This window comes from Somniosus microcephalus, unplaced genomic scaffold, assembly GCF_052327205.1.
Source record: "Somniosus microcephalus isolate GS21.2 unplaced genomic scaffold, FLI_Smic_1.0 unresolved_chr7, whole genome shotgun sequence".
Taxonomy (NCBI): domain Eukaryota; kingdom Metazoa; phylum Chordata; class Chondrichthyes; order Squaliformes; family Somniosidae; genus Somniosus; species Somniosus microcephalus.
The window spans coordinates 18,529,094-18,551,198 of NW_028225185.1; the positions used below are offsets into that span (position 1 = coordinate 18,529,094).

A 22,105-nucleotide genomic window follows, 5' to 3' on the forward strand; every position below is an offset into this window, starting at 1 on the left:
TCCCTCAACCAACATCACTCAAAACAGATGATCCGGCCATTATCACATTGCTGTTTGTGGGAGCTTGCTGTGCGCAAATTGGCGGCTGCTGCGTTTCCCACATTACAACAGTGACCACACTTCAAAAGTACTTCATTGTCTGTGAAGCGCTTTGGGACATCCTGTGATTGTGAAAGGCGCTGGAGAAATGCGAGTCTGTGCTGCTGGTATTGAGACAGACTTTGGAGGCTTCATGGGGTGGAGTGGGTTGTGACCAGTGACACCAGGTCGGAGGGGGCTCCGAGTTGCCCCAAAGCCGCCGTGTGTGTGTGTGGCAACCGTTCAGTTCCACAATGAGAGGCGGGCGTGTGTATTAAATGCCACTGAGGACTGAGCTGATTGAACTGAAGGGAATCTAATCTTGGTGCCGTGTCAGTGCTGCAAGGGGCACAGAATGAACGTGTCGTTTGGCAGCCTTCCAACCCATCTCCGGCATGACTCAAATTCCGATCGATTTCGCAATCTTCCTTCCCTTCAAGGGCAGGCACGGCTTGCTGAGGCCTTGAGCCGAGGTGCTGACTCTTGGGCTTCAGCGGCAGGCAAGCAAGCGCCCCTGCTCTGGCCTGGGCCTAGATTTTGACCGTTGGGCTGTAGGCGTGAACCACTCCTGGGTGCTGGAGTTGAGCTGGAGGTGTCGCTGGGCCTGCCTGTGTTGTGAGCAGGCTGTACTGGGCGGGGTGGTGGGCGGGGAGATCGCAGTTGAAGGTTAACGAGGTACATTTTTTTTTTTAGGAGGGAGGTGGGTGTGACTAAGGAAGTGGCACAAACACTCCTCTCAAGGATCGCCTCCCGAATATCCCGTCTTGGAACCAGGTGCCCATTCCCGATCAGAGGTCCGTTCCGATAAAGTAACATTGGAATCGCTTGGCACAGGAGGAGGCCATTCGGCCCATCGTGCCTGTGCCGGCTCTTTGAATGAGCTCTCCAATTAGTCCCACTCCCCCCTCGCTCTTTCCCCACAGCCCTGTGAATTTTGCCCCTTCAAGTATTTCTCCAATTCCCCTTTTGAAAGTTACTATTGAATCTGCTTCCACCGCCCTTTCAGGCAGCGCATTCCAGATCACAACAACTCGCTGCGTAAAAAACATTCTCCTCATCTCCCCCTCTGGTCCTTTTGCCGATTATCTTCAATCTGTGTCCTCTGGTTACCGACCCTCCTGCCACTGGAAACAGTATCTCCCGATCTACTCGATCAAAACCCTTCGTGATTCTGAACGCCTCGATTAAATCTCCCCTTAACCTTCTCTGCTCGAAGGAGAACAACCCCAGCTTCTCCAGTCTCTCCACATCACTGAAGTCCCTCATCCCCTGGAACCATTCTGGTAAATCTCCTCCGCACCCTCTCCAAGGCCTTGACATCCTTCCTAAAGTGCGGTGCCCAGAATTGGACACAAGACTCCAGCTGGGGCCTAACCAGTGATTTATAAAGGGTTCAGCATAACTTCCTTGCTTTTGTACTCTATAAAAGAAAATAAAGAACTTGCATTTCTCCCCTGTCTTTCACCACCTCAGGACGTCCCAAAGTGCTTTACAGCCAATGAAGTACTTTTTGAAGTGTGGTCACTGTTGTAATGTAGGAAACGCAGCAGCCAATTTGCGCACAGCAAGCTCCCACAAACGGCAATGTGATAATGACCAGATCATCTGTTTTTAGTGATGTTGGCTGAGGGATAAATATTGGCCCCAGGACACCGGGGAGAACTCCCCCTGCTCTTCTTCCAATAGTGGCCGTGGGATCTTATACATCCACCTGAGAGAGACGGGGCCTCGGTTTAACGTCTCACCTGAAAGACTGCCCCTCCGACAGTGTGGCGCTCCCTCAGTACTGCCCCTCCGACAGTGTGGCGCTCCCTCAGTACTGACCCTCCGACAGTGCGGCGCTCCCTCAGTACCGCCCCTCCGACAGTGCGGCGCTCCCTCAGTACCGCCGCTCCGACAGTGCGGCGCTCCCTCAGTACTGCCCCTCCGACAGTGCGGCGCTCCCTCGGCACTGCACTGGAAGTGTCGGCCTGGGTTATGGGCTCAAGTTTCTGGAGTGGGGCTCGAACCCATGACCTTCTGACTCGGAGGCGAGAGAGCGATACCCCCTGAGCCACGGCTTACACCAACAGTTTATACATTTATATAGCGCCTTTAACGTAGTAAAATGTCCCAAGGCGCTGCACAGGAGTATTTTTAAGACACAAAATTTGACACCGAGCCACATAGGGAGATATTAGGACAGGTGACCAAAAGCTTGGTCACAGAGGTGGGTTTTAAGGAGCGTCTTAAAGGAGGAGAGAGAGGCGGAGAGGTTTAGGGAGGGAATTCCAGAGCTCGGGGCCCAGGCAGCTGAAGGCACGGCCGCCAATGGTGGAGCGATGGAAATCGGGGGATGCGCAAGAGGCCGGAATTGGAGGAGCGCAGAGATCTCGGAGGGTTGTGGGGCTGGAGGAGGTTACAGAGAGTGGTGAACCTGTGGAATTCTCTACCACAGAAGACAGTTGAGACCAATTCATTAAATATATTCAAGGAGGAGTTAGATATATTTCTTGGGGCTAAAGGGATCAAGGGATATGGGGAGAAGGCAGGGACAGGGTACTGAATTTGGATGATCAGCCATGATCTCATTGAATGGCCTACTCCTCCTATTGTCTATGTTTCTATAGTGCATCTCTGCGAGGGTTGGCCGATTAGAATCTTGACTCGAAGTGATCGTGTGTTTCTACACTTTTCCCTCTTTCTCACTCCCTGTCTCTCTCTCTCTCCTTCAGTCGTGCTGATTGGTGATTCCGGAGTGGGGAAGAGTAATCTCCTCTCGAGGTTCACGCGCAACGAGTTCAACCTGGAGAGCAAGAGCACCATCGGAGTGGAGTTCGCCACGCGGAGCATTCGGGTGGAGAACAAGATGGTCAAGGCACAGATCTGGGACACGGCCGGCCAGGAACGCTACCGAGCCATCACGTCGGCGTGAGTGAATCTCCTCGCGGCGGGAGGCCTCGGGCCTGTTCCGCCACGCGGTTAGGTCGCCGGGCTGATCCGCCCCCTCGACTCCATCATACCCTCCTTGGCTCCACATTCCCCGATCGCCTTGCCCATCAAAATCTATCTGTCTCATAGAAACATAGAAGATAGGAGCAGGAGTAGGCCATTCGGCCCCTCGAGCCTGCTCCGCCATTCAATGAGATCATGGCTGATCATCCAAATTCAGTACCCTGTCCCTGCCTTCTCCCCATATCCCTTGATCCCTTTAGCCTTAAGAAATATATCTAACTCCTTGAATATATTTAATGAATTGGCCTCCACTGCCTTCTGAGGTAGAGAATTCCACAGGTTCACCACTCTCTGGGTGAAGAAATTCCTCCTCATCTCAGTCCTAAATGGTTTACCCCTTATCCTTAGACTGTGACCCCTGGTTCTGGACTCCCCGACCATCAGGAACATCCTTCCTGCATCTAGTCTGTCCAGGCCTGACAGAATTTTATAAGTTTCAATGAGATTCCCCTCTCATTCTTCTAAACTCCAGCGAGTATAAGCCTAATCGACCCAATCTCTCCTCATATGTCATTCCTGCCATCCCAGCTATCAGTCTGGTGAATCTTCGCTGCACTCCCTCCATGGCAAGAACATCCTTCCTCAGATAAGGCGACCAAAACTGCACACAATACTCAAGGTGTGGTCTCACCAAGGCCCTGTACAACTGCAGCAAGACATCCTTGCTCCTGTACTCGAATCCTCTCGCTACGAAGGCCAACATACCATTTGCCTTCTTAACCGCCTGCTGCACCTGCATGCTTACCTTCAGCGACTGGTGCGCAAGGACACCCAGGTCTCGTTGCACTTCCCCTTCTCCCAATCTATTGCTGTTCAGATAATAATCTGCCTTCCTGTCTTTGCCACCAAAGTGGATAACCTCGCATTTATCCACATTATACTGCATCTGCCCAATCATCCAACCTGTCCAAATCATACTGGAGTTTCTCGGCATCCTCCTCACAGCACACACGCCCACCCAGCTTTGTGTCGTCTGCAAACTTGGAGATATTCCATCTAGTTCCCTCGTCTAGATCATTAATACATATTGTGAAAAGCTGGGGTCCTAGCACCGATCCCTGCGGTACCCCACTAGTCACTGCCTGCCACTTGGAAAAAGACCCGTTTATTCCAACTCTTTGCTTCCTGTCTGCCAACCAGTTCTCTATCCAAGTCAGTACCTTACCCTCAATCTAGTGCCGAGGGTGCCGTCTTTCGGCCAACCTCAGGACGTCCCAAAGCGCTTTACAGCCAATGAGGTACTTTTGGAAGTGTGGTCACTGTTGTAATGTAGGAACCGCGGCAGCCAATTTGCGCACAGCAAGCTCCCACAAACAGCAATGTGATAATGACCGGATCATCTGGTTTTTTTTAGTGACGTTGTTTGAGGGATAAATATTGGGCCCCAGGACACCGGGGAGAACTCCCCCTGCTCTTCTTCCAATTGTGGCCCGTGGGATCTTTCACGTCCACCTGAGAGGGAAGACGGGGCCTCGGTTTAAGCCATCTGCTCTCTCGGGTGGATGTAAAAGATCCCACGGCCACTATTGGAAGAGGAGCAGGGGGAGTTCTCCCCGGTGTCCTGGGGCCAATATTTATCCCTCAACCAACATCACTAAAAAACAGATGATCTGGCCATTATCACACTGCTGTTTGTGGGAGCTTGCTGTGCGCAAATTGGCTGCCGTGTTTCCCACATTACAACAGTGACCACACTTCCAAAAAAAGTACTTCATTGGCTGTAAAGCCCTTTGGGACGTCCTGAGGTGGTGAATGGCACGATTAGAAATGGGAGTGTGGCCTCCTTCTGTGCCCCTGTGACTCTAATCACGGGCAGAATATTGAGAGGGGCGAAGGCCATGTACTCGCTGACCTCCTGTATGTCGAGGGCTAAGATAGCCTATCGGACCAGGTGTTACCCGGCGCATCCTGTTGGTGAGGGCTATCCCTGTGCAACCCGGACTCCCTTTTTAAGACCACCCGGTCGAATTACCGCGGCGGCCTGGGGTCAGCTCGAGGTCACGTCCTCTTCAGGAGGTCGAACAGCGTTTAGTTGCTGTTGCTGGGAAGGAAGGTTTGCTGTTGGTTCGAGGGGACTCGCGCTCGTTCACCTGCTTGTAGGGTTTGTTTTTAAAAAGCTGGACAAATTTGCTTTTGTGACGCATGCCACTTAACTTTTATATTTAGACTGAGGAATGCGACTCGCTCTGAAAAGTGACTTTAAGAGAAACTGTCCCGGTCTTTCAATGTGGATAATTCGTCTGTGGTGCTTGTGTCCCAGGACAGTAAGTCTTTTTTGAAATTTAAGAAGTTCGGAGCCCTGTGGGAAGAAACCAGTTTCTGCACCGCTCGCTCGGCCCGGACCCATGACCCTCAGCAGGCGAGCAGCTTGCCTGGATGTGGCTGGCAAACATGGGCAGTAATCTAAACCCTGCTGCTGATGCCCTGATTACCTTCAGCGCCACACCCACTGCAGATCATTTACACTGACTCCTGCAAAAGGGGCAGAAATATCAGTCGTTGCAAATCTTGTAAACCCTTTCGCAGCCTGTTAAAGGAGTTCCCTGCAGGGGGAACAGTGCAAATTCAAAATGGGGAAATTCCTTGAAGGGAACCTTACAAGAATTTGAGGGAGTGATGTGGGTTTTTTTTTTTGATGGGATTTTGAGACTGGGTGAGAAGGCCTGTAATAAAATGGAGGACCGGTCATGGTGGGCTTTTGCCCTGTTGAATCTTCTTAGGCAGTCCCTCAGAACCGAGGATGACTTGCTTCCACATTAACGACGAGTTCTCAGGTGTCTGAGTCCAATGTGGGACCTTCAGTCTCTCTCACAGGTGGGGCAGACGGTGGTTGAAGGGGTGGGTGGGGTGCTTGGGTTGACGTGCGCTCCTTCCGCTGCCTGCGCTTGGCTTCCGCTTGCTCCCGGCGAAGAGACTCGAGGTGTTCGGCACCTTCCCGGATGCTTCTCCTCCACTGCGGTCTTGGGCCAGGGATTCCCAGGTGTCGATGGGGATGTTACACTTTTTTTTTCAAGGAGGCTTTGAGGGTGTCCTTGAAGCGTTTCCTCTGCCCACCTGGGGCTCTCTTGCCGTGTCGGAGCTCCGAGTAGAGCGCTTGTTTTGGGAGTCTCGTATCGGGCATGCGGACAATGTGACCCGTCCATCGGAGCTGATAGAGCGTGGTCAAAGCTTCGATGCTGGGGATGTTGGCCTGAGCGAGAACACTGACGTTGGTGCGCCTATCCTGCCAATGGATTTGCAGGATCTTGTGGAGGCAGCGTTGGTGGTGCCTCTCCAGTGCTTTGAGGTGCCTGCTGTACATGGTCCATGTCTCTGAGGCTTACAGCAGGGCGGGTATCACTGCTGCTCTGTAGACCATGAGCTTAGTGCCGGGTTTGAGGTCCTGATCTTCAAAAACACACTGTTCCTCAGGCGACCGAAGGCTGCACTGGCACACTGAAGGCAGTGTTGGACTTAGTCATCGACGTCTGCTCTTGTTGACAGTAGGCTCCCGAGGTATGGAAAGTGGTCCACGTTGTCCAAGGTGCAGCAAGCCATTAGGAAGGCAAATGGTATGCTGGCCTTCATTACGAGAGAATTTGAGTACAGGAGTGAAGAAGCCTTACTCCAGTTATACAGGGCCTTGGTGAGACCACACCTGGAGTACTGTGTACAGTTTTGGTCTCCTTACCTAAGGAAGGATATACTTGCCATAGAGGGAGTGCAGCAAAGGTTCACCAGACTGGTTCCTGGGATGGCAGGACTGTCGTATGAGAAGAGATTGAGTAAACTAGGCCTGTATTCTCTTGAATTCAGAAGAATGAGAGGGGGATCTCATTGAAGCATACAAAATTATTACAGGGCTTGATAGGGTGGCTGCTGGGAGAATGTTTCCCTTGGCTGGGGAGCCTAGAACCAGGGGCCACAGCCTCAGGGTAAAGGGTCGGCCATTCAGGACTGAGATAAGAAGAAATTTCTTCACACAGAGGGTGGTGAATCTTTGGAATTCTCTGCCCCAGAGGGCTGTGGAGGCTCAGTCATTGGGTATATTCAAAACAGAAGTCGATAGATTTCTGACTAAGGGCATCAAGGGATCTGGTGATGGGGCCGGTGAATGGAGTTGAGGCAGACGATCAGCCATGATTTCATTGAATGGCGGAGCGGGCTCGAGGGGTCGAATGGCCGACGACTCGTATTTATTATGTTAAGGCCTCGTCATGGAATACCTGTTGAATACCTACCTGTGTCTCTCTCTGCTGCAGGTATTATCGGGGGGCGGTGGGAGCGCTCCTGGTCTACGACATCGCGAAGCACCTGACGTACGAGAACGTGGCGCGCTGGCTGAAGGAGCTGAGGGACCACGCCGACTCTAACATCGTCATCATGCTCGTGGGGAACAAGAGCGACTTGAGGCACCTGCGGGCGGTTCCCACGGACGAGGCCAAGACCTTTGCGGGTACGGTGTCGAGGGGTTCAGAATCGTGAAGGGTGTTCGGGGAGAAGCTGTTTCCAGTGGCAGGAGGGTCGGTAACCAGAGGACACCGATTTTAAGATTTAAAAAAATAAATAAAAACAGAAAATTGCTGGGAACACTCAGCAGGTCAGGCAGCATCTGTGGAGAGAGAAACAGTTAACGTTTCGGGTCGATGACCCTTCGTCAGAACTGGAAAAAGTTGGAGATGGAACAGGTTTTTAAGCAAGGGGAGGGGAGGAAAGAACAAAAGGGAAGGTCGGTGATGGGATGGAAGGCAGGAGAGATTGAATGACAAAAGGGATGATGGTGCGAGGCAAAAGGAGGTGGTAATGGGGCAAGTTAAGAAACAAAAGATGGTTCTAGAGGAGGTGTAAATGGCGACGGCAGAATGATCGACAGCTGCCATGTGAGAGAGAAAAAAAAATGGACAAAAAAAGATGGGGGCCGAGGTTATGATCTGAAATTGTTGAACTCGATGTTGAGTCCGGAAGGCTGTAAAGTGCCTAATCGGAAGATGAGGTGCTGTTCCTCGAGTTTACGCTGAGCTTCCGTGGAACAATGCAAGAGGCCGAGGATGGTGAGGTCCGAGTGGGAGTGGGGCGGTGAATGAAAGTGACAGGCGACCGGAAGCTCGGGGTCACCCGTACGGACTGAACGGAGGTGTTCCGCAAAGCGGTCACCCAATCTGCGTTTGGTCTCCCCGATGTAGAGGAGACCGCATCGTGAGCAGCGAATACAGTATACTAGATTGCAAGAAGTGCAAGTAAATCGCTGTTTCACCTGGAAGGGGTGTTTGGGGCCCTGGACAGTGGGAAGGGGGGAGGTCAAAGGGCAGGTGTTGCATCTCCTGCGCTTGCACGGGAAAGGTCATCGACCTGAAACGTTAACTCTGTTTCTCTCTCCACCTGCTGAATATCTCCAGCATTTTCTGTTATTTCAGATTTCCAGCATCTGCAGTATTTTGTTTTTGTATTACCGATTTTAAGATAATTGGCCAGAAGAACTAGAGGGGGAGATGAGGATTTTTTTTAACCCAGCGAGGAGTTGTGATCTGGACTGCACTGCCCGAAACCCAGGCCCCGTCTGCCCTCTCGGGTGGATGTAAAAGATCGCTCGGCCACTATTGGAAGAAGAGCAGGGGTGTTCTCCCCGGTGTCCTGGGGCCAATATTTATCCCTCAACCAACATCACTAAAAACAGATGATCTGGTCATTATCACATTGCTGTTTGTGGGAGCTTGCTGTGCACGGATTGGCTGCTGCGTTTCCTACATTACTTCAAAAAAAAATTCGTTGGCTGTGAAAATCCAAAATTGGTTCGGAGGTAGGAAGCAGAGGGTAATGGTTGATGGGTGTTTTTGTGACTGGAAGGCTGTTTCCAGTGAGGTTCCGCAGGGCTCAGTACTGGGTCCTCTGCTTTTTGTGGTATATGTCAATGACTTGGACTTGAATGTAGGAAGTATGATTAAGAAGTTTGCAGATGCAACAAAAATTGGCTGTGTGGTTGATAATGAAGAAAGCTGCAGACTGCAGGAAGATATCAATGGACTGGTCAGGTGGGCAGAACAGTGGCAAAAGGAATTCAATCTGGAGAAGTGTGAGGTAATGCATTTGGGGAGGGCTAACAAGGAAAGGGAATGGTAGGACACTGAGTAGTGTAGAGGAACAGAGGGACCTTAGAGTGCAGGTCCACAGATCCCTGAAGGTAGCAGGCCAGGTAGATAAGGTGGTTAAGAAGGCATACGGAATGCTTGCCTTTATTAGCTGTGGCATAGAATATAAGAGCAGGGGGGTTATGCTTCAACTGTATAAAACACTAGTTAGGCCTCAGCTAGAGTACTGCGTACAGTTCTGGTCACCACATTACAGGAAGGATGTGATTGCACTAGAGAGGGTGCAGAGGAGATTTACCAGGATGTTGCACCCCAGGGCTGGGGAATTTTAACGATGAGGAAAGATTGGAGAGGCTGGGGTTGTTTTCTTTGGAATAGAGGTGGCTGAGGGGAGATTTAATTGAGGTGTATAAAATTGAGGGGCCTGGATAGGTCCTTCCTATCCACTCTATTTCCCTTAGCAGAGGGGTCAATAACCAGGGGGCAGAGATTGAAAGTAATTGGTGGAAGGATTAGAGGGGAGTTGAGGAGAACTTTCTTCACCCAGAGGGTGGTGGGGGTCTGGAACTCACTGCCTGAAAGGGTGGTCGAGGCAGAAACCCTCACCGCATTTAAAAAGTACTTGAATATGTGCTTGAAGAGCTATAACCATCTCATTGAAACTTATAAAATTCTAGTAGGACTAGATGCAGGATGTTCCCGATGGCGGGGGGAGTCCAGAACCAGGGGTCACAGTCTAAGGATAAGGGGTAAGCCATTTAGGACAGAGATGAGGAGGAATTTCTTCACCCAGAGAGTGGTGAACCTGTGGAATTCTCAAAGGCAGTGGAGGCCAATTCATTAAATATATTCAAGAAGGAGGTGGATATATTTCTTGAGGCTAAAGGGATCAAGGGATATGGGGAGAAGGCAGGGACAGGGTACTGAATTTGGATGATCCGCCATGATCTCATTGAATGGCGGAGCAGGCTCGAGGGGCCGAATGGCCTCCTCCTGCTCCTATCTTCTATGTTTCTGCAGGGCTACGGACCCAGAGCTGGAAAGTGGGATTAGGCGGGGTAGCTCTTTGTCGGCCGGCACGGACAAGATGGCTCGAAATGGCTTCCTTCCGTGCTGTAAATTTCTATGGTTCTATGAAGCGTTTGGGACGTCCTGAGGCCATGACTAGCGAGGAGTTTTATTTTATTTTTTTCCAGCTGGTTTTTTGAGGACCATTTAGAGAAATTCTTTGAATGCCTGGTAATGAAAGGCCTGTTGTCTCATGTTTCAACTAATTTTTTGAGCGAGCCTCAACTGGTTGTTGCTTTGAGTCGGTACCCGGCTCTTCAGTGCTGATTGTTGCACATAACTGGTTGGGCCGGGCAGGGTTGGGTTGGGTTGGGCAGTGATTGTTTATTTGGCTACATGTATCTCTTCCAAAGCACCAGGCTCGAGCACTGCAAACTCGAACAAAAGACTTGCATTTCTCCAGCGCCTTTCGCAACCTCAGGACGTCCCAAAGCGCTTTACAGCCAATAAAGTACTTTTTGAAGTGTAGTCACTGTTGTAATGTAGGAAACACGGCAGCCAATTTGCGCACAGCAAGCTCCCACAAACAGCAATGTGATAATGACCAGATCATCTGTTTGTGATGTTGGTTGAGGGATAAATATTGGCCCCAGGACACCGGGGAGAACTCCCCCCTGCTCTTCTTCCAATAGTGGCTGTGGGATCTTTTACATCCACCCGAGAGGGCAGACGGAGACTCGGTTTAACGTCTCATCCGAAAGACGGCACCTCCGACAGTGCGGCGCTCCCTCAGTACCGCCCCGCCGGCAGTGCGGCGCTTCCTCAGCACCGCCGCTCCGACAGTGCAGCCTCGCGGGGCTGAATGGCCTCCTCCTGTTCCTGTGTCCCCCTTAACTCGATGAGGTCGGGGGGGTGGTGGGCGGTTGGTGGGGAAGGAGTGACATCCACTGAATGGGACAGTAAGGCCATTCGAAGGCCGTGACTCCAGCACGCACTCTGCCACCCCTCTTGTCCCAGCAGTGGCTTTGCTGAAATCCTGCTGCCCTGCAGTATGAATTGGCAGACATGAGTCCCTGTGTCGGTGCTGCGCTCCTCCAATTCTGCCCTCTTGAGCATCCCCCGATTTCCATCGCCCCACCATTGGCGGCCGTGCCTTCAGCCGCCTGGGCCCCGAGCTCTGGAATTCCCTCCCTAAACCTCTCCGCCTCTCTCTCCTCCTTTAAGCCGCTCCTTAAAACCCACCTCTTTGACCCAGCCCTTGCCCTAATATCTCCTTATGTGGCTCAGTGTGAAATGTTGTCTGATTGTGCTCCCGTGATGCACCTTGGGACGTTTTACGATGTTAAAGGAGCAAGTTGTTGTCTCCTCGCTGTCTCTTAGTCGCAGACAAACTCCTCGCCCGGAGACGTTTGTTCCTTTCCTCCCCCCCCCCCCCCCCCCCCCCCCCTTATAGGGAGCGAGACCCTGCAGGCCTCTGGTTCTTGGAGCTGAGTTCCATTCCTCGCTGTCCAGTTGCAGCCAGAGAATCTCACGCAACTTGTGTAGAGGAGGAGAGGAACTTGACAGGTCTCGGAAGTTCGGAGCAGGTCCCGCGGCACCCGAGAGGGGGGAAAACCGGACTGGTAAACGCTCTGGGTGTTGGTCCCATTTATTTTCTCCAGCTCATAAATAAGAACATAAGACGTAGGAGCAGGAGTCGGCCATTCGGCCCCTCGAGCCTGCTCCGCCATTCAATAAGATCATGGCTGATCTGATCTTGGCTTCAATTCCACTTCCCTGCCCGCTCCCCATAACCCTTGACCCCCTTACCTTTCAAAAATCTATCCATCTCCACCTTTAAATATATTTAATGACCCAGCCTCCACAGCTCTCTGGGGCAGAGAATTCCAAAGATTCACGACCCTCCGAGAGAAGAAATTCCTCCTCATCTCCGTCTTAAAAGGGCGACCCCTTATCCTGAAACTATGCCCCCGAGTTCTAGATTCCCCCCACGAGGGGAAACATCCTCTCTGCATCTACCCTGTCAAGTCCCTTCAGAATCTTATGTTTCAACAAGATCCCCTCTCATTCTTCTAAACTCCAATGAGTATCGGCCCAGCCTGCTCAACCTTTCCTCATAAGACAACCCCCTCATCTCAGGAATCAACCTCGTGAACCTTCTCTGAACTGCCTCCAATGCAAGTATATCCTTCCTTAAATAAGGAGACCAAAACTGTACGCAGTACTCCAGGTGCGGTCTCACCAACGCCCTGTACAGTTGTAGCAGGACTTCCCTGCTTTTATACTCCATTCCCTTTGCAGTAAGGGTCAACTCTCAGAACCTTGATTAGAACCGGATGAAACAAAGGGGGAGGAGGACTGGCGAGGAGTGAAGACCTTTGAGGGAGGTGTGAAGGCTGCAGTTGGGTGATGGACAATGAGGCGTGTTGTGAATGTAGAGCTGCCAACTTGGCCTGTTAATATTGTGGGGGGATGATGTTGGGCGATCGCCTGATTGGCTAAATCCTTCTTTCCTTGCAGAAAAGAATGACGTGTCCTTCATCGAGACCTCTGCACTGGATTCCACCAACGTGGAGATAGCCTTCCAGACCGTCCTCACCGGTAGGATTGCGCCTCTAACGCTGCCGTTCCTAGGACGCGTACACGTGACAATGGAGCGGTGGCCAACTATTGCGACTCCAGAGTGTTGGCAACGTTAGGATCATGAGGCGGCCATTCAGCCTCTCGGGCCTGCTCCGCCATTCCATGAGATCACGGCTGATCTGCGACCTAACTCCATCTACCCGCCTTTGGCCCATATCCCTTAATACCTTTGGTTCCAAACTTCTCCCACCCTTTGTGTGTCGAAGTGTTTCCTAACTTCACTCCTGAAAGGTCTGGCTCTAATTTTTAGACTCTGCCCCCTAGTCCTAGACTCCCCAACCAGCGGGAATAGTTTCTCTCTCTCTACCCTATCTGTTCCCCTCAATATCTTGAAAACTTCGATCAGATCGCCCCTTAACTGTATAAATTCCAGGGAATACAACCCTAGTTTGTGTAATCTCTCCTCGTAACTTAACCCTTGGAGTCCGGGTATCATTCTGGTAAACCTACGCTGCACTCCCTCCAGGGCCAATCTATCCTTCCTAAGGTGTGGTGCCCAGAACTGCTCCCAGTGCTCCAGGTGTGGTCTAACCAGGGCTTTGTACAGCTGCAGCATAACTTCTACCCCCCCTTGTATTCCAGTCCTCTCGATCTAAAGGTCAGCGTTCCGTTAGCCTTTCTGATTATTTTCTGTACCTGTTCGTGACATTTTAATGATCGATGTACCTGGACCCCCCAAGTCTCTTTGGACCTCCACTGTTTCCAGCTTTTCACCATTTAGAAAGTACCCTGTTCTTTCCTTTTTTAGGTCCAAAGTGGATGACCCCACATTTGCCTACATTGAAATCCATTTGCCACAGTTTTGACCATTCACTTAATTTATCGATATTCCTTTGTAATTTTATGCTTCCATCTACACTGCCTACAACGCGGCCTATCTTTGTGTCATCGGCAAATTTGGATATATGACTTTCTGTCCCATCATCTAAGTCGTTAAGAAATATTGTGAATAGTTGAGGCCCCAACACAGATCCCTGCGGGACACTGCTAGTCACATCCTGCCAGTTTGAGTACCTGCCCATTATCCCTACTGCCTGTCTCCTGCCGCTCAGCCAATTTCCCAACCAGGTCAATAATTTGCCCTCAATTCCATGGGCTTCTACCTTAGTTAACAGTCTCTTATGAGGGACTTTATCAAATGCTTTCTGGAAGTCCATATAAATAACATCCATCGACGTTCCCCTGTCCACTACTTTAGTCGCCTCTTCAAAAAATTCAATCAGGTTTGTCAGGCATGACCTGCCTTTCACAAATCCCCCTCTCGCCATTCTTAAATAGCAGAGTGACGTGTGCAATTTTCCAATCTAAAGGGACGGTTCCTGAATCGAGAGAACTTTGGAAGATTATAGTTGGGGCATCTGCAATGTGCTCACCGACTTCCTTTAAAACCCTGGGATGGAAACCGTCTGGCCCTGGGGATTTGTCGCTCTTTAGTGGCATTATTTTCTTCATTACTGTTATTTTATTTGTTAATTTTATTGAGTCCCTGTCCTTGATTCAGTATTAGTTTCCTTGGGCTTTCCGGCATGCTATCCTCTTCCTCTACTGTAAATACTGACACAAAGTAATTATTCAACATGTCTGCCATTTCCTTATTATCATTGACAATATCACCACTTTCAGTTTTTAAGGAACTAACATTGCTCCTAACTACCCTCTTTTTCCTAATGAAATTGTAAACATTCTTTGTGTTGATTTTGATGTCCCTTGCAAGTTTCCTTTCATGTTCCCTTTTTGAAGCTCTCACTATCTGTTTTGTGACACGTTGTTGTTCTTTGTATCTTTCCCATTCACCAAGATCTGTGCTATTTTTTGTTTTGCATTTTTGTATGCTTTTTCTTTTAGTTTATGCTATCCCTCACCTCTTTAGTCGTCCAGGGCTGTTTTTTTTGGCCAGTAGCGCTCTTGCCCCTCGGGTATAAACTGGTTTTGTATCAGCTTAAATTCTTTTTTAAACATCTCCCACTGATCATCTGTCATTTTACCCATTAACAGATTGGCCCAGTTTACTGTGGACAGTCTCTGTCTCATCCCTTTTTGAAGTCGGCCGTACCCAAATCCAGAATCTTAGTAGCTGTTTCACATTTCTCCCTTTCAGATGCTACTTTGAACTTGATCAGGTTATGATCGCTATTGGATAAATGTTCGCGCACAGTTAGGCTGTTAACTAAATCTGGTTCATTGCTCATTACTAAATCTAATATGGATTTGTGAAAGGTAGGTCATGCCTGACAAACCTGATTGAATTGTTTGAAGAGGTGACTGAAGTAGTGGACAGGAGTGTCGATGGATGTTATTTATATGGACTTCCAGAAGGCATTTGATAAAGTCCCACATAAGAGACTGTTAACTAAGGTAGAAGCCCACGGAATTGAGGGCAAATTATTGACCTGGTTAGGAAATTGGCTGAGCGGCAGGAGACAGGCAGTAGGGATAATGGGTAGGTACTCAAATTGGAAGGTTGTGACTAGTGGTGTCCTGCAGGCATCTGTGTTGGGGCCTCGACTAGGGGCCATATTAGTCGAGGACATATTGTTGTAGAAAACTATCCCAGACACGCAAGAAAATCCCTACCTTTCTGACAGGTGCTAGTCTGCTTTTCCCAATCTATATGAAAGTTAAAATCCCCCATTAAAACCACTCTCTCTTTTAATCTTTCTTTGGAGGAGGAGCAAAGATGAGCTCTAGCTCCAAGCTGCCGATACGAACACATCTCGATGATTCAGGATTGATCCACCAACGGGGCGACCAAGAACGGCCCTTTCCAAACCTGCTAGGCCCACGGAACACCGGTGGCGTTGAGTTGTCTGGGTTCTGAGGGCCACGTGGCCGGAGACCAGAAGCTGCACAAGGCCCTTGGCCATAGGCCAGGACCTTCCCTTGGCCGCCAGGCCTCGGGGCGATCCGGATGAAACCGTGAAGCAATGTTGAGGAACGCTAATTGAATGTTGACTCTGGGCATGAATGGTCCTGTTACTGGGCTAGTAACCCGGGGGGGTGGGGGTCCAGGAGGGCAAATCCCACCAGGGCAAGTTGAGATGGAGTATAACGTGGGAAAGTGTGAGGTTATCCACTTTTTGGTAAGAAAAATTAAAAAGCAAATTATTTAAATGGAGAGATTACAAAATGTGGCAGTACAGAGGGACCTGGGGGTCCTTGTGCATGAAACACAAAAAGTTAGCATGCAGGTACAGCAAGTAATCAAAAAGGCAAATGGGAATGTTGGCCTTTACTGCAAAGGGGGTTGGAGTATAAAAGTAGAGAAGTCATGGTCATAGTTTTCAATTTCAATTTTTTTAAAATTTGTCACGTAACCAAATGCAACAAGTGCAATCCAGTCAGTGAAATGCTTTTTTCTTAACGAGCCGAGCGCACCAAGCAGCAAAGGACACTTGGCTGCGTGGTACGCACGGAGCCTGCAAGGACGGCAGCCATCTTCATCAGCGCCATCACAATAGGGTCCGCTCTCTCCTCGCTCTGCCTTTCCCGCACTCCTGCCCAACAATCTTCAGCCGCCGTGGTACCGACGTCCCAGGGCCTGCTTCTCCCTGGCTCTCCTTCCACCCGGTCTGACCTCCGAGCCTCCTGCGGTGTCCAACCTTCCAGTGCCTGCTTTTCCCGCCCTCGGTCGCCGGCCATCAAGCCCTGCCTAATCTCTCCCATTTTCCAGCACTTGGTCCGTAGCTTTGTATGCTATGGCATTTCAAGTGCTCATCTAAATGCTTCTTGAATGTTGTGAGGGTTCCTGCCTCTACCACCCTTTCAGGCAGTGAGTTCCAGATTCCAACCACCCTCTGGGTGAAAAAGTTTTTCCTTAAATCCCCTCTAAACCTCCTGCCCCTTACCTTGAAACTATTCCCCCTGGTTATTGACCCCTCTACTAAGGGGAAAAGTTCCTTTCTATCTACCCTATCTATGGCCCTCATAATTTTGTACACCTCAATCCGGTCTCCCCTCAGCCTTCTCTGCTTGAAGGAAAACAACCCCAGCCTGTCCAGTCTCTCTTCATAGGTGAAGCGCTCCAGCCCAGGTAACATCCTGGTGAATCTCCTCTGCACCCTCTCCAATGCAATCACATCCCTCCTATAGTGTGGCGACCAGAACTGCACACAGTACTCCAGCTGTGGCCTAACTCGCGTTTTGTACAGCGCCATCATAACCTCCCTGCTGTTGTATTCTATGCCTCGGCTAATGAAGGCAAGTATCCCATATGCCTTTTTAACCACCTTATCTACCTGTTCTGCTGCCTTCAGGGATCTATGTACATGCACACCAAGGTCCCTCTGATGCTCTGTCCTTCCTAGTCCTGCTACAACTGTACAGGGCGTTGGTGAGGCCACACCTGGAGTACTGCGTACAGTTTTGGTCTCCTTATTTAAGGAAGGATATACTTGCATTGGAGGCAGTTCAGAGAAGGTTCACGAGGTTGATTCCTGAGATGAGGGGGTTGTCTTATGAGGAAAGGTTGAGCAGGTTGGGCCTATACTCATTGGAATTTAGAAGAATGAGAGGGGATCTTATTGAAACATATAAGATACTGAGGGGGCTCGACAAGGTAGATGCAGAGAGGATGTTTCCCCTCGTGGGTGAATCTAGAACGCGGGGGCACAGTCTCAGAATAAGGGGGCACCCATTTAAAATGGAGATGAGGAGGAATTTCTTCTGAGGGTCGTGAATCTTTGGAATCCTCTGCCCCAGAGAGCTGTGGAGGCTGGGTCAATGAATATATTCAAGGTGGAGATAGACAGATATTTGAACGATAAGGGAGTCAAGGGTTACGGGGAGCGGGCAGGGGAGTGGAGTTGAGGCCAAGATCAGATCAGCCATGATCTTATTAAATGGCGGAGCAGGCTCGAGGGGCCGAATGGCCGACTCCTGCTCCTACGTCTTATGAGACTGAATCCAATAAATGTATTTATGGGCTGGCGCCTGGTAAGGTGACCACGGAAGCTGCCGGATTGTCGTTTTTATATTAATAAAAAAAATAAAAAAAAAACCATTGGGTTCCCCGATGTCCTTCAGGGACAGGAACCCGCTGTCCCGACCCGGTCTGGACCAACACGTGACTCCAGTCCCACTAAGCGAAATGTGCTTCCTGCCCACTCGAGAAGCAGATTCGATGGCAACTTTCAAAAAGGGAATTGGATAAACACTTGGAAATTCAGGACGTCCCAAAGCGCTTCACAGCCAATGAAGTACTTTTTTTGAAGTGTGGTCACTTGTAATGTAGGAAACGCGGCAGCCAATTTGCGCACAGCAAGCTCCCACAAACAGCAATGTGATAATGAGCAGATCATCTGTTTTTAGTGATGTTGGTTCAGGGATAAATATTGGCCCCAGGACACCGGGGAGAACTCCCCCTGCTCTTCTTCCAATAGTGGCCGTGGGATCTTCTACATCCACCTGAGAGGACACTGCACTTTAGGAAGGATGTGAAGGCCTTAGCGAGGGTGCAGAAAAGATTTACAGGAATGGTTCCAGGGGTGAGGGACTTCAGTTACGTGGAGAAGCTGGGATTGTTCTCCTTGGAGCAGAGAAGATTGAGGGGAGATTTGGTCGAGGTGTTCGAAATCATGAGGGGTCTAGACAGAGTAGATAGAGAGAAACTGTTCCCATTGGCGGAAGGGTCGAGAACCAGAGGACACAGATTTAAGGTGATTGGCAGAAGAACCAAAGGCGACGCGAGGAAAAACTTTTTTACGCAGCGAGTGGTTGGGATCTGGAATGCACTGCCTGACAGGGTGGTGGAGGCAGACTCAATTGTGGCTTTCAAAAGGGAGTTGGATAAGTACCTGAAGGAAAAGAATTTGCAGGGCTAGGGAGAACGGGCGGGGGAGTGGGACTAGCTGAAGGGCTCTTGCAGAGGGCCAGCACGGGCCGAGTGGCCTCCATCGGTGCTGTAACCATTCTAAGATTCTGAGAGAAATGTGTTAATTCACCAAAATGTAGGTTTGACCCCAACACTTTGGGGTTTTTTTTTTGGATGGGGTAAGGGCTGGGTTTAATGGTAAGAAAAACCACAAGTGAGTGTTAAACGATTGTCATTTGGTCTCTTGTCTAGGAAGCTAAGAGACCTAATGGAACATTTCGGTATGCCCTATTTAGCAGAGGGTGAATGGAACGTTCCGACTTGGTGTACTAAGTAGGAACCAATGGATGAACCATAGAACAATACAGCACAGGAGGAGGCCATTCAGCCCATCGTGCCTGTGCCGGCTCTTTGAACGAGCTCTCCAACTAGTCTCACTCCCCCCTGCTCTTTCCCCACAGCCCTGTGAATTTTTCCCCTTCAAGTATTTCTCCAATTCTCCTTTTGAAAGTCACTATTGAATCTGCTTCCGCCGCCCTTTCAGGCAGCGCATTCCAGATCACAACAACTCGCTGCGTAAAAAACATTCTCCTCCTCTCCCCCTCTGGTTGTTTTGCCGATTTATCTTAAATCTGCATCCCCTGGTTACCGACCCTCCTGCCAGTGGAAACAGTTTCTCCCGATCTACTCGATCGAAACCCCTCATGATTTTGAACGCCTCTATTAAATCTCCCCTTCTCCTTCTCTGCTCCAAGGAGAACAACCCCAGCTTCTCCAGTCTCTCCACCTAACTGAAGTCCCTCCTCCACGGGAGCGCAGTGTGACTTTTGATTGGTGGATTTTTGCCCGTTCTCTTGACCGGTGGGATTGCTTGGTTTGGTTTTTTTTGTGTTGGCGACTTTGGAACTGACCTTCCCAATCTCCTTCCAGAAATCTACCGGATCGTGTCCCAGCGCCAGATGTCCATGGATCCTCATGATCACGAAGTGGGTCCCAGCAAGGATGTCGTGACCATAGCCGTACCTCCGATGGAAAAGGGCAGCAAGTCCCAATGCTGCCAGAATATATAAGCTGTGTTTGAGACTCTGACCCCTCTTTGTTATTGCCAGTGTCCTGTGCGTCTGATCTGGCTCAAGCTTGCTGGCCTTAGCAAACCTACCATCTATCGCACCAGGTCCATTTGGCGTTGTGCGGCCGGGGGGGGGGGGGGGGGGGGGGTGGTGTTGGGATGGGTGAAGATTGGACGCGACGCCAGTTCGGACAGCAGGAAGGATTGTGGGATGGGTTGACCTGAGCTCACGGTTGCCGTGGGAACTTTGGCCATCTTTAACGCAGGGTCCCACTAGATTTTTTTTTAAAAAAACAACCACCACAGAAAGTTCTGGAAAAGCACAGCACTCACTCCGTATCTGAAAGAGAAAAGGTTAGCACTTTTTTGGGTCAAAGGTTCTCTCTCCCAAGTGCTCAGACCAGCTGTGTTTCCAGAATTTTCCATTCTCGATTTCCACCATTTAGGTTCTCTTTTAAATTTTATTTTCGCCTAACCTTCATCTACTCTCCTCTGGTTGTCCTCCCATGAGAAGTCGCCTTGTGTGAAGATCATCTTCTGATGGTTTGCTGACGACTTTCTCGAGTGGCCTCCTCGAGCTCTTGGGCAACAGACACCGGTTCTCTTCTCGGGAGGTGAGGGGTTAGTCGGGTGGTCTCTCTTGTCCCCTTGAGGGAGGGGTGGGGGGGTGTTAATTGGAGGGTAACTGTTGGAGGCGCAACGTCTACTAACCTTGTCTCTGCCACGATGTTGTGACGCTAGTCTTCAGTCTCGAAACACTGGGTTTAATTAATCCCGCACTTTGGATATGGGTGTACAATGCCTGACCACTCAATCCGTTGACTCGTTCCATTTGAATACGGTGCAGCGAGGCTCCTTTTTCTGACTATCTTTCAACCATCCCGGGCCTCCCCCCTCCTCTCTGGACAAGTGCGACCTATTTGACTCGCTGCCCAAATTTAGCTAAATGTGGGTCAGGCTGTTCTTCTGCTGGCCATGGGGTGACGTAATCTGGGACTTGCTAGTTTTTGGGTATGTGTTTTTTTTCCCTCTCTGACTTCGAGTGAAAGAACGCTCCAAGACCCAACCCTTCCTCCCACCATCTTCTACCCCACCCACCTTTTAAAAACCGAAGCCTCCCCAGCCCGTCTCCAGGAGCACTGAGCGGGGAGATGCGCAAGATGACTCGTAGGCCTCAAGTCACGACTTAACTTGTTCCAGGGGTCTGATCACTCGGACGCCATGGTTGTCTCCCTACTTTTTTGCAAACTCTCCCAGGAGCGAGCACGTGGGCTTGTTTTTGGCTTTTTAGTTCTGGAAGCTTCCACCGCCTTCTCCCCTCTGGAGTGAGTGTGTGTTGCTCGTCCGGTTCCCCATTGTGAGTTTTTTTTGTGTCTCTTCATTTTGTAACTGGGCACTGCGAACTAACGTCGCGCTAATCGAGGATTATTTCATGGCAATTGGAGCGAGTTGGTGACCATTTTCCAGTGAGATGTCCCCAGTCTAAACACTCGATTGGGACCGGGGGGGGGGGGGGGGGGGGGGGGGGGGGGGGTAGGGAATATTACGATATGGTGAGGAAACTGGTGCAGGTATCAAAAATGGCCAGAGGACCATTTATCGCGTGATGCTCTGCGGAAGGTCACGTGTCGACTGGTTTCCATAGTTACAGCTCATTGGATGAGGCGGCCATATGGTTTGTCCATGGCGCAGTTGGCCCCAAGTGCTAGCCTTGCCTTGGTGCCAGTTTGAATTGCCCCTTATTTTTGAGGTTTGGTGCCCATTTCCCCCCCCCCCCCTTCCCCAATCCCTCGACCTAAAGTCTGACTAGGCCCAGTTTCTCCGGCCCTCTTGACACTGAGGGCACTAGTCTCCTGGCTGCAACCGGGGTGGGGGTGGCCCTGAAGGAAAGTGAGCCACAAGGAGGGTCCTGAGGCAAGAGTGGCCATCAGAGCTCTGTCTCCAATTTTGTAAAGTCCGCTGCCTTCACCACTCCATTTCTACTCGCGTGTATGGGCTGTTCCTGTCTGTTCTTCCCACCGCCCCTTCCTGTTAAGGATTGGCCTGCCACCTTGAGATCGCAGTTGGGGGCCTGCCCCCTGACTGATCATTTTCTTCCGCCTTCCTTTTCCCTCCATTTTTCTGTCTGTCCTGGAATTCTCTCCTGCGGAGGTTGCGCGCTGATGGCGTTGGCTGCACGAGAGGGCCCTCCTCCTGTGTAAGTTTTTTGATTTTAAGGATGAGACCTCTCGCTAGGCCCGATTTTTGTGGAGACCGCTCTTGAGGGGTTGTGTGGGTGGCTGCACACTGCCTGTAGGACCCTTGCACTGGTCAATCTGTTACTTCTGTGCAATATGTGGGGAAATTCGCAAAACTTGTTTATTTTATTGCAAATAAATTATATTGGACTAAAGTTCCAAAGCAAACATTGTTTCTCTCGCTCTTTTTTTTTCCCCCCCC

The 22,105-nt window shown here is 50.3% G+C and overlaps 1 protein-coding gene across 1 annotated transcript; it reads left to right on the top strand.

The window, feature by feature from the left end:
- The first annotated feature begins 433 nt into the window (after positions 1-433).
- On the top strand, positions 434-22,071 carry LOC147086599 (ras-related protein Rab-11A-like). The gene is made up of 5 exons (XM_085978282.1): positions 434-578; positions 2,793-2,988; positions 7,314-7,507; positions 12,666-12,746; positions 19,528-22,071. Exons 1-5 carry the CDS (start codon positions 434-436, stop codon positions 19,665-19,667), a joined length of 756 nt encoding a protein of 251 aa, XP_085834408.1. The 3' UTR covers positions 19,668-22,071.
- The last annotated feature ends 34 nt before the right edge of the window (positions 22,072-22,105 follow it).